This window comes from Diabrotica undecimpunctata, chromosome 4, assembly GCF_040954645.1.
Source record: "Diabrotica undecimpunctata isolate CICGRU chromosome 4, icDiaUnde3, whole genome shotgun sequence".
Taxonomy (NCBI): domain Eukaryota; kingdom Metazoa; phylum Arthropoda; class Insecta; order Coleoptera; family Chrysomelidae; genus Diabrotica; species Diabrotica undecimpunctata.
In genome coordinates, this window is record NC_092806.1 from 106,692,738 (window position 1) to 106,706,495 (window position 13,758).

Consider the following 13,758-nt stretch of genomic DNA (forward strand, 5'->3'; position numbering starts at 1 on the left):
AACTACAAGGTGGGGAACGTGGCTCAAAGCAGTTTTTTTATTTTGAACACTGCAATGAAATAGAATTAGTTATGTCAGAATTTGATGATGATATTTCCGAAACCATTCGAAAAGAAAAAAAAATATTAAAAAATCCCAAATTGAAACAGGAACTCGCTTATATCAATGACAATTATAAATTAATAGTTACCACAATTACCGTATTAGAAAAACAAGAGATAATGTTATGTGAGTCAATAAAATTAATAGATAATTTAAACACGAAAATTAAATCGGCACGTGGAAGTAACGGTCAATTAATTTAAAAAAAAAATGAAATATGTTTTCGACAAGAATGAAGGTTTTTCGTTTTTACCTAATGTTGCTAAAGTTTTGAATGGGACATTTTCCGAGGAATTTCAAATTATGCCAGATTTATTATCCGCTCTGAAATATGCTCCAATTACATCTGTCGATGTCGAACGTTCGTTTTCAATGTACAAATTAATTATAAGTGATCGAAGACATAGTTTTAAGACCGCAAATATTGAAAAACATTTAGTTATTTTTATTAATGATAAAATTTTAAGTGGTTAAAATGTTTAATTATTAATTTACAGTCATTTAGTTACTAGTTTATTTATACTAATATGATTATGATATATGTAAATATACCTGCCTTAAGTTAATATTACGTTAGTTCACTCTGTACAATAAATAATAAGGTATATTCCTTTATTGCCTATATTTTGCCTAAATGTTCTTATTCCTGCCTTTTTTAATAAAAATCTTTGCCTATATATTCTTCAATTTTTGTTGCCTATAAATCCGAGCTTTACTAATGGGTACATTTTGTTAATAGATCCATATAAAAATTTACGAATTTTTCCATGTAAAAATAGTTATTATAATATTATATTTATCAAGCTTTTATTGAATCCCAAATTTTTTTATGCAGAACCAATATGATCAAAATCAAAACAAAGTACATATTTTAAAAGAAAATTTTAAATTCAGTAATTATCCTGTGATTTCATATTCTTTTTACTTTATTACGGAATTCAGTAGAGAGCAGCTAAATTACAGCAGCTAAAAAAATTTCATTATTCTCAACAAATTAACTCCGAAAAGCTTGGCAATCCGCTCCGCAAAGCAAGAAATTAATCACAAAACATTCAATAGAAACCGTCATCGTTATGTCACTATTGTCAGTGGTTATGAAGCCAGTTTTTATTGTTTGTCACAAAATGTTCTTTTCGTCACATAACGTTCTACATGAAATGATGTTTCCACAAGCATCAAAGACGGTTAATGGACGTTTTATGATTAGTTTTTATGCCGCTATAAAGGGAATAACAAACTTTTCTCTTTTTAATGACTGTAGATGTGATAAAGGCTATATATATATTTTCATTATTAGAGTTTGGACACTGGAATTAAACAGTAAAATCAACACAATATTGTATAAATGGCATTGATAGCCATCGTGTTACGATTTTATCTTTATAATTCGATTTAAAAATAGACAATGACATAATATAGAAAAAATGTAAAAAGCACATATTTTCTTTTTTAAATATTAAAATAAATGATTTCGTGTCTACTGATTTATTGTTTTTACTACATCCAGCCTCTCATTCTGCTTTTTGTTGAGTATAGTATATTTAAGTATATTATTTTGAAATCGTAGGCTTCCACGGCCAGAGTCAGAATTATAGTTTATTCGTCTTCCGGGTTTGGACCGTGTCATTTGTGAGTGACCCAAAAGTGGGTTCATCTCGACGTTTCGCTACAATTGTATGTAGCTATTTCAGGAGAACAAAAAAAGAAAAAGAAAACAAAATACAGGAAGATGGGTAGTTAGCAACGGTAACTCAGTTACTCAACGCAATCAGAGGCGAATACTAACTACCAAGATGGGCGTTTGGTCACAGTAACTCAACTACTTAACGCAGCCAGAGGTGAAAACCAAATGCCAGGACAGGGATTCACGTCCAACAGCTCAGAACACTAACGCGTCGAGAGGCGGGGAGTGAATCCGACGATTACTCCGCTACCGCTCTATTTATAGTCGCGGTGACCTGTCGTGTCGGGACGTATCGGCACATTCCGTGGCGCGAACTAATCTCCTCCCTCACGGTCGATCCCCAAGACATTCTCGTCAGTTTCGATGTATCATCCCTATTTACCAATATCCCCATACATGACTCTCTAGTTGTTCTGCGAGATCACTTGACCAATGATAACAAGTCTTTGGTTTTGGCAGATCTTGCGGAAAAATGCCTCCTTTCAACATATTTTTCTTTTAGAGGCAATTTCTACAAACAAATATCTGGAACACCAATGGGTTCTCCCCTTTCCCCTGTCATTGCTGACATTTTCATGGAAGCCTTTGAGTCTTTAGCCCTAGAATCTTACCCCCTAAAACCAAAAGTCTGGTTCCGCTACGTTGATGATACATTTATCATCTGGCCCCATGGTCAACATACCCTTTCTCCCTTCCTAGATCATCTTAACTCACAACATCCGAGTATAAAATTCACAATGGAAGTAGAAAATAATCGGTCCCTTCCCTTTCTCGATGTGTTAGTCACCTCCAAGCCCAATAACCGATTCGGTCACTCTGTTTATAGAAAAAAGACTCACACGAATCGTTACCTACATGCTTCATCACACCACCATCCTGCCCAAAAGAATTCTGTGATCAACTCTCTCATCCATCGGGCCATTTCGATTTCTGAACCTGACAACCTTAGAGAAGAACTTGGCCATCTGCAAAAAACCCTTGTCGCCAACGGTTACTCCAAGTCCACAATTCAAAATATTACACACCGACATCTACATCCCCCTTTACACCCTAGGACGACAAATTCAGAATTTTCGGGTAATACTCCTGTGGCTTTTCTTCCGTATATTCGAAGTGTCACTGATAGGATTGGCAAAATTCTTCGGAAAGAAGGTATCAGGACTACTTTTCGACCACCCAAGAAAATCTCACAATATCTACCCTCTCCTAAGGACCCATTACCGCCCCTATCTTCCTGTGGGGTCTATTCTATTCCTTGTTCATGTGGACAAGTGTATATTGGCGAAACTGGTCGTTCCGTCAAAACTCGGATTCAAGAGCATCAAAGATGCATTCGATCAGGTCTTTTCTCCCATTCTGCATTTGCAGAACACTGCCAAGAAACCGGTCATTCCATATTGTTCGAAAAAACCCATATTATTTCTAAGAGCCCCTTCTTTTATTCCAGGAAAATCCGCGAATCTCTAGAGATCCGAAAAAATCCACATAATATCAATCGAGAGGAAGGATACTACTTGTCTCCCATCTGGAATTTCAGTCTAGAGCCGCCGTCCGGTCCCGCTACCATGATGCAGCCACATGATTGGCCAGCGCGCGCTTCTTGACGTTCGCGCCACGGAATGTGCCGATACGTCCCGACACGACAGGTCACCGCGACTATAAATAGAGCGGTAGCGGAGTAATCGTCGGATTCACTCCCCGCCTCTCGACGCGTTAGTGTTCTGAGCTGTTGGACGTGAATCCCTGTCCTGGCATTTGGTTTTCACCTCTGGCTGCGTTAAGTAGTTGAGTTACTGTGACCAAACGCCCATCTTGGTAGTTAGTATTCGCCTCTGGTTGCGTTGACTAACTGAGTTACCGTTGCTAACTACCCATCTTCCTGTATTTTGTTTTCTTTTTCTTTTTTTGTTCTCCTGAAGAAGCTACATACAATTGTAGCGAAACGTCGAGATGAACCCACTTTTGGGTCACTCACAAATGACACGGTCCAAACCCGGAAGACGAATAAACTATAATATATTATTTTATTGAGAATATTAAAATATTTTTCTGTCTGTCCTATCTAAAGCTTACCTGATCTATCAAGCCACTACTAGAGATTCTTTTTGACTTCGCAGTCAGAGAAAATCGCAGTTCAACCTCGAAAGAGTTAAAAGTTTCAAATATTTGAAAGTAATAATTACGGCTAAGAAGAATATTTCACAAATATATCACAATATATCACAATAAAAAAACAGAATTCAGCTTTTAAAACATTTATGTATGCACTGTATATAGTTTAGTCGAGTTAAATGAAAAAAAGGCTCAACCTTGTATGGCGAGCTGCCTCAAATTTTATTATTCTGACCTTTACGGTAGTTAAGAGTAGTGTTAATTGAAAAAAGTGACTGAATCTAACCGTTGTGTTTGTCGTTATCTAAAATTTTAAAATGAAAAAGGAGAACCATTTTTGCTCAATCTCACCGCCATTTTCAAACTTTTCGACAAAAATGGTTAGAAATGAAATTGTTGCAAATGCGATTTCCTACAATTTCATTTTAATTTTTTCGACTTAAAGAGAAAAATGGGGATAGGGGGGATAGCAGCATATTGTTCGAATTATTTTGTATACTATTTTTATATTATGGCTACTTACTCATCTTCATATACACGACAATTAATCAGAACCCAATAAAGACAATGGCGATTGTGATAAACTGTGCGATAAACTGTGTGATAAAAGTGCGGCCATTGCTAGACGAACTTGTAACCGCTAACAAAAGTTTATTATATCTCAGCATACAACAATCAATAGACGAATTAATAATGGGGTTCAAAGGACAAAGTAGTTTATGCCAATATATGCTGATAAAGACCATAAAAGGGGTTACAAGGTATAAGTACGTGCTGATTAGTCAGGATATGTTTTATAATTGCAAATGTTCAACGGAAAAGTAAAATATGTAAGGCAGTAACACCTAGGGGCAAAAGTAAAAATAGATCTCACAAGAGATTTAGTTGAAAAAAATTATAAAGTTTATTTCGATAACTATTTTAATTCTATTGAATTACAATGTGACTTGCTAAGAGACAAGATAATATGTAGAACAGCTCGAAAAGATATACAACAATATAAACAAATAAAAAAAATGAAAAAGGGTTGCTCAACCTAAAGAATGAGTGAAGCTGGCGTTCTCGCTTTGCAATGGATGGATAAAACATCCATTCATTTTTTAAGTAATTTTATCAAAATTAAAGAACATATCACTGTGAAGTGGAAACAAAAAGATAGGACACCAGTAAAAATTAATTGCAAACATTTAGTAAAAGATTACAATAAATATATGGGCTTTGTAGATAAGTCAGATATGTTGGTATCTTAGTACGAATTAGACACACAACTATATTTAACTCATATATAATTTTCTAACAATAAACGTGTACAACAAGAGTCTTTAAAGGAGATGTTACATAAAGTTTTGTCAAATAATACGTAGTGTGACCAAGAAATGAAATATAAGTTAATCTACGTTATACAATTTTATGAAAAAGCAGCATAATTTTGTTACTAGTATTAACGATATCATAAATTCCTCACCAAACTACTCTTTTCATAAAGTATTTAGTGTTACAGAAGAATAGCAACTGTTTGATTATCTAGGAAAAGCTGCCTATTTTTATTTGAAACTTATTATGTCACAGTCCTGGGTAAAAAAATATCACAAAACAAGCAAATTGCAGGCAGAGAATGGCTGGTTTAATATATAAGAAGATGGCCTGCATTATCTATAAGAAACGCGGAGGCAACAAGTTTAGCTACAGCCACTAGTTTTAATAAACAAGCGTTAAGCAATTCTTTTATATTTACGCTAACATTATCAAGATGTATTAATTTGGCCCAGATGAAGGTCTACCCAGATGCATGAATTGGCGCAGCATATTCTTCAGGATGGTCGACAGCACAGATTTTTCTGCAATTTTTGGAACACATAGTATCTTATACTAAACCCACCCGGGAAAAACCAATATTAATGATCATGGTTAATCATAATATGCATAGTTCAATAGAACCAAAAATTCCGGTGTAGTTTATTTAACAAGTTTTTGGTCCATATAAAACTATTTACCACAAAACTCCAAAAGACTAATTGTTATGTAATTACAGAAAAGCTTATCTACAAGCATTGACACCAAAAATATTGTAAAAAGTTTTGAGGTTACAGGTGTTTGGCCAGTTAACACCTATATTTTTACAGAAGAAGAATATATGCAATCGTATGTTACATATCGACCGAATACAACAATGGCTAAAAATTTACTTTATCTAGCGCTCCTGGTGACTCAGGACACAATTATTTGTCTTTAATCCCAGCTGAAAATTTATCTACTCCGTCTACTTCCGTTTCTACAGCTGTTCCGTGCATTATTTTTTTTTCAAGGTGACGATCTAACTTTAAAGTCTTTAACTGCACTACAGAGTGAACATACATTACCTGTAACCGATCTGTCTCACAATATATCTATAGAGTCTATAGTTCCGTTTCCAAAAGCTCCAGCTAGAAATTATTTACTGGGATGAGGAATGCGTAATAAAGAAAAAATTAGAATTTTGGCCAGTATACCAGAGAAACTTGTATTATGTTGGAGCTGCTAAACAGAAAGAAAAAATTAACGCCAAGAAATAAAGATACCTAAGAAAAAAGTAAAAAAGAAGCTGATTAAACTTCCTTTCATTTCTTCATCTGATAGTGACGATGAAGATCAAATATCCTGCTGTGACACGTCTAATACAATGGATTCTGTTAATATGGTTAAAGAGCATAATTTTCCTAAGATTCGATTAGAAGTAGTTCTTTACATAGTAGTCTTTAGAAGACACAAGTAGGAGACCGCATTTTGGTTAAACTCAGCTCTAAAAAGTTAAGCAAACATTAGGTAGTTAAAGTGCTGAAAATGATTGATATAATACTAGTGATATTGTAAATTTTTAAGAGAAAACGCAACGCTTTCATTTCATAGTAGGAAAGGAAGAACCATTTACAGTCGATTTTCAACATATAGTGCCTTAATAACCACTGCCAAAACGTGAGAGAATCGAAAGGTTTTTCTCTCATATTAAATTTAACGTATCTTTTGACAATTACAATATGTTTGAATATACTCATTAAACAATATTTTATTATTATTGTTGTTACTTATATTGGTAAAATACAATTTCTTAGTTAACTTTATCCATTTTAATGATTATAACAAAAATAACACATATTTGTAATTAATTTTTTATACTTCCAAAGGTACAACCTCTATAGAAAGGTACCTACAAACCAGTCAAAGCTACAAGTAGGTGCTTTTTAAAATAACAAAATTCAAAATAATTTAAAACAGTCCGAAAAATGGGTTGCACAAAAAAATTTTTTCTTAGCATTATAATTTGTCCAATAAGAAAATCCAAAAGTAATATTTTGTGAAATGTCAAATGATACACGTTCTTACTCTATCAGTGAAAAAAATGTGGGAAGCAAAAATATTGAAAAACAAAAAAAAGAGAAAGTCTAAGAAATAAAAATTCAAAACTTTTAAATTTTTGTTGCCCTTTAGCAAGTTTTAGTAAATATATATATGATTTTTTACTGTACCTGAGAGCCAGACTAATCCAAATCCTTTATTGCAATTTTTCAGGAGGGCGCGAAATCACAAATACAAAGCATATATTGTAAGTCAATATATTTACTTTAATCCAATACATTTGCAGTTTTTAAATATATATGTATATATATATATATATATATATATATATATATATACATATGTCCAAAAGTTTGGAATATTGGAATATTTCATCTTTTTATTGATTTTTATATATAAAATCTTCTGAATATTTAAACATCATTTTGTTTCAATTATCAACAATACTAAATAAATCTCAAAACCAGATAAACGATATGCGAAAAAAATATTTATTTTCTTGGAGTGAAAAACTTACAATGTACAACTTACATTTAAAAATAAATTAGTATAGAAAAAAATAATTTGTAATAAAACTTATAATAAGTATTTCCTTCATTGGCCTGTAGGCGATTTGGCATGCTGCCGATTAACTGGTCGAGCTGAGCTTGCGGAATTCTCTCCCATTCTTCACGAGCAGCATCTTTAAGCTCTTAAAGTGTAATAGGGGGATTGTTTCGCTTCTTGATGCATGTTTTGAGAATGTTCCAAGCATGTTCAATAATGTTCATGTCGGGGGAATTCGAGGGCTACTGTAATGTAGATACTCCTTCTTCTTCAAGAAAATTTTGTACTGCTGATGTTCGACGAGGAGGTGCGTTGTCATGCATAAACACAAATTCATCACCTACTGCCCCTCGAAATAGACGTACGACAGGATTTAAAACTTCCTTGATGTATACAGCACCAGTGACTCTTCTCTCCAGAACCAGCAGTGGCGTCCGTGTACCACTTATAATACCACCCCAAACCATAATACTGCCACCTTCAAATGGGACACGCGGTTTAGCTGTTTCTAGTGGGGCTTCTCGTACTGGGGCCCTCCAAACCAGTGTTCTTCGCGAATCAGATACCAAGTCAATTTTTGACTTATCAGAGAACATCACGTTATTCCAGTTAGGATCATGATGCGCCATTTCTATAGCCCATTGCAACCTTACTATTTTGTGTTGGTAGGTTAGTTTAGGAACACGTAGCGGTCTTCTACGATACAAATTTACCGCATTTAGTCTGCGTGCTATTGTTTGCCGTGAAGCCGATATTCAGTCCTTGAAGCCTAGAAATTTCTCTGGATATACCACTTGTAGATTCTAGACGATTTCTACCAGCTATAAATGTTATTTGCCGGTCTTGTGCTGCTGTTGTACATCGATTTCTACCACTTCTGAGACGATCCTTGACTTTATTTGTATCTTGGAATTTTTTTTTAATTTTCGATACAGCACTCTGAGTAACGTCACCAATATTAACGATATAACTTTGACTAAAGTCCTGTTGTAACAAAGCAATTACTGTGGATCTGTCAAAATGAGATATCACGTTTTTAGGCATTTTTAAACGGCTCAATTCAAATTTAAACGAAGACTGAAATAATGTGTAAATACGCTAATCAGTTGAAAGTGACCAAAATCATACAAAAACGATTCAAATTTTTTATCATTTTCATTTAAAAACCCTCTAGAATGAATATCAACAACAGTTTTAAAACCACCATAGGCGTAGATATATTATTTGTACGTATTCCAAACTTTTGGACATGTGTGTATATATAAATACAATTTATGTATTATCTTGTGTAACGACACTGCTTTAAATTAAATAGTTTAATAATTAATGGAGTTGGGTCACTTTAGCTCTAACATAGCATCAGTACATGGGTGTAATAAAATCAACAATATCCAATAAGAATAAGAAAGGTATTAACATTGGTATCGTAAATTACAAACTTACTCGTTCATCCGAAAAGGAATTTTTAAAATACAATTTCCCAAAGTCATGCTTTCGAATTTACTACCAAACGACGTTAGAAATTTGAAAATGTTGGTTTTCTACAGTTCTTTTTCGTACCGTAAATGGACTCATAGAAGAATTTATCAAAGATGAAAATAACTTAAAATACTGTAACTGCATGATACTTACTCTAAATGGGTTTTTAGGCCTGCAAGTTTTTATAAAATTAGCACAGTCATTACAAGTAAATATTTCCGAGGATAATAAATATTTTTACGCTCTCTTTATGATGCTGTGTTCGCCATCAACCTCCATGTGTGTGTGGCTGCGAAGTAGAAATTTATGATTTATTGTTTCAATCCCTTGAATGTTAAACACCAGCCAGAAGTACAAGATTACGATCATCATGTTCCTATTCTGGCCTGAACAATTATTTGACCATATTGTTATTTCTTTGGCACCTGAGTTATGCAAAAAACTAGTAGCCCATTTTAACAAACATGACGCCATTTAATTACCTCCACGTTCTCCTCTTACTTTATCCCACAAAATACACCAGGTAGAATGATTTTCTTGATCAGTTTTAACTTTTTCTTTTTCGGCATTGCTTAATGTACTTTCTCTAAGTTTGGCAGTAAATGAATCGCAAGTGTCACATGTATCATTACTGGGTAGATGGAAGGAGTAATTAAATTCTTTATTGAATACTTGCCTAAACTGCCAATCTTTTGCTAGAATCTGCCGTAAGGATCGACATTATTCTACGTATAGGGAGTACATTTTGGAAATGTTTAAGTGCCTACCTAAATATAATTTTTTTGTTCGTTCTTGACTATAATGTGACTGGTACGTTGGACACTTTTTAATGTTTTCTCTTCTACTTTCCACAGTAGCCTCCGATCTTTTATTGGATGGGGTATGTCGTCTTCGTAAGTCTGGTGTTATAATACCAGAATTAAGAGCTTTTTTAAAGCTGTTTTAATGAAAGTATTCGAAACTGATAAAATATTTAAGACAAAAGCTTTGAAGACTTTTATATCCTGATTATTACATGTTAGTGTGTACGTAAAAGTATTTTGTTTTTCTTTTCCGTCATTGATTTGGTTCTCGGTAGTGGCTTGGTCTACGAGCAATGTCCCGGGATTTTACATGCGAAGCAACATATTATCTTTTGCAATTCCAAGTTGTTTCTTCATTTTAAAAGGCAAAAAAAATATGCTACCTCTGAGTTTCATCTAATTTTGTGGAGCATTAATTTCGACAATTTCGACAAGTAGGCTTCATTTGTTTTGCTGGAACGAATTTTCCTAATGATGAAACGTATTTTTTTCCAGCAAAATTTTTGGATTTCCTAAGGTTTTTTCCCACTGCTTTTCACACCGTACTCGCTTTTTACCTTTTTATATACCAGTATTTTCTACTGTAATTTCTATGTAATGATGTAAAATCTGAATTATCATCTTCATTTGTTTCACTGCGTCATGTAGGAATCACTTCAATGTAATTTTCTTCTTAACCAACCAGTAATTTAGACAAACCATTAGTATTACCTGTATTACAAGAGAATATGTTTTCTTCCATCAGTGAAGTTGTATCTTCATTGGGCAGTGCATTTAGTGCACTATTCCTTGCATGTGTTTTATGTTCCTTCAAGTATTCCATATTTCTTCTTGGTTTACTGTAAAATATAATAATTTTTGCTTTGTCCATATTACAATTAAACGATAAAAAGAATCTTGCACAAACAAATAAAATCACATCAACTCGTTTGCTTATAACAGTTCAACGGTTCTACTCTTTTTTAATTTGAATAATTTAGTAAGGTTAGGATTTAACTTGACACAACATAAAGAGCGCTGTACCTAAGCAAAACTAGTTAGAACCATAGAAAGCCAACTCCAAGATAGGTTTATTTAAATAAACTTTTTTGAACCAAAGTAACCTATCTACCAATTAGGTCTATTTGGCTCTAAAAGTAAGTTTCACTTGGGGTTCTTTAAACATCTAAATTTCCCTTAATTTTATGTATATTATGGAGAAAAGTTTATATGGCTCTTATAGAATAAGAAACAAGCAGTTCATTACTGTATACATCCTATATTAGCCAAAAATGGAGTTGGGTTAGTCTGGCTCTCAGGTACAGTTTATTAAACGTAATTTGAAAGTACCTGTACATTATTAGGCATACGAAAGTATTTGAAAACACTCAAACTCAGAGACCAGCAAGTATGTGTGTGCCGATTTCTCAACCGTCATGGTATCGTACAAAGATAACAATTACTTTGATGACCAACCAATGACTTTTGTTACTCATCTGCGCTATTTCTAATTACGTGCAAAATCAATCTTTTAGATTTGTTCTTACATTAGATACATAAAGGGGAGTCTATACCTCGAAAATACAAAGCTTTGTCAACATCTCTATTCGAAATTTGTAAAATAGCATAACGTTATCGCTATTTCATGCCCAATATAATATATGTAAATACACATCTACAAATCCAAACGTATAGATTGACAAAGTTGTGTTGACGATGTATTATGTACATGTACATGATTGTGCCGTAAATATTGTTAAACCACATAAAACTGTTCTGGCGGATTCGTATTCTAAAAACATTCCAATTATCGGAAAATTTTTATTATTCTGGTTTGCATCCATTATTATTATAATATATAATAAAAATTTATTACATTTACTATAAAAGTTATATAGAAAAATGCACGCATTTTTATAAAAAAGCATTCCGGCTTTTTTTTATAAAAAAAAGCAAGAAATTACTATTTCAACGTTAATAATGTATATTATATATATATATATATATATATATATATATATATATATATATATATATATATATATATATATATATATATATATATATATATATATATATGTATATATGTAATAAGAAAGAAGTATTAAGTAAAAATAATATCCCAACAGACTTTGTATAACCTAAAAAATTATTTGTCGTTATTATTGCTAAAATTCTGAACTACCTTTGCCGTTACATTGGGAAATATAACTGCCAAATACACTGCTCATTCTACTGGAATAATCCTACAACTTTCAACAACAGCAAACACCAATAACAATAGGGAAGCACAATAAAGGTGTACTCACCACTAAAAGGGCCATGGTACTCTCCTGCAGGGCACTAATACATCCTATAAAGGACACAATCATGACGATCAGTGAAGCGACTATAAGTACATATACTCCGATGTAAAATTGTTCTGAATCCAATTTCTGGAGCCATTCTTGAATGCCCTCCTCGAATCGTAGCCAAAGGCAAAGAGCGAAGATTGCTGCACCGAGAGCCTGGAAAACAATATGTTTGTAAATTGATGGGTAAGTTTTAAGCAAAAGATTTTTCTAGTAGGTGAAATAAAATTTTACCTATACAGTGTTTTATAAGATTTTTATTAATGTCAACAAAAAATAAATTAAAAACTATTTTGTATAAAATAAATAGTTTTCTAAAATATCAATAATGTGAATTGTTCTCAAATATACAAACACTAAAACTGTTATTGCCAATGCACTCTTTATGAAATATGCTTTTTTAGTCAGTGTTATAGGTCGCTTAACATATCATAATATATATATATATATATATATATATATATATATATATATATATATATATATATATATATATATATATATATATATGTATGTATACACGTATTTGTCTAAATGCTATCTAAAACCATCGTTATATAACTATTCGAGGTCGAATTTTTTCTGAATTTTTACAGATATTTTTCACTAAAAGACGATAAATGACTACGAGGTGTATTCTCCAGTGAGTCCATTTATTTATTTTTATAACATTTTTTCTTATACGGCTTTTAGGTGTCTATAATCGAAGTATCCACGTCAATTTTATGCTGTAAAAGCAACGGTATCGGTTTCGAAGCTTTTATAAAAATGTAAGGGTTAACGCATCAGAATTTTAAAAAAGTACTAGGATAGTAACCCTTAGCTTAAAGACAAGTAAAGAAACAAAAAACAAAATATACATTATATACAATTCAAATTGTATATTAGTTAAAAAATCACGTAATAAAGTTATACAAAATATTTATACAATAAAATATAATAAATTGTGATACTATAAAGTATATATGATTTGTTTGATCCGTATATGTGTTTGGGGGGGGGGGGGTGTATATGTGTGGGGGGGGTGTGTATATTTTTCAATCGAATATATCAAAACATACATCCCAATGATACCTGTGTACTTTTATACTTTTACAGATGTTCTTATATATATATATATATATATATATATATATATATATATATATATATATATATATATATATATATATATATATATATATATATATATATATTGTTGTACTTTTGAATGTCCATAAGCAATAAAAAACCGATATACAAATTTTATTACTTAAATAAAAATTAAAATTATTGATATTTCATAAAGACACGGGCATATAAATTTTCAAACATCCTGTATAAGACAAAATATGTATTTTAAGTTGTTCGAAGAATTGTTCATTAGGCC

General features: G+C 32.3%; 1 protein-coding gene across 1 annotated transcript in view; it reads right to left on the minus strand.

Annotated features, from left to right (window-relative positions):
* The window catches only part of Tsp2A (tetraspanin 2A), a 723,174-nt gene that overhangs the window by 425,439 nt on the left and 283,977 nt on the right, over positions 1-13,758 (minus strand). The window contains exon 2 of the mRNA XM_072529990.1: positions 12,348-12,545. Within this exon, the coding sequence (XP_072386091.1) occupies positions 12,348-12,545 (198 nt within the window). The remainder of the gene's footprint in view (positions 1-12,347; positions 12,546-13,758) is intronic.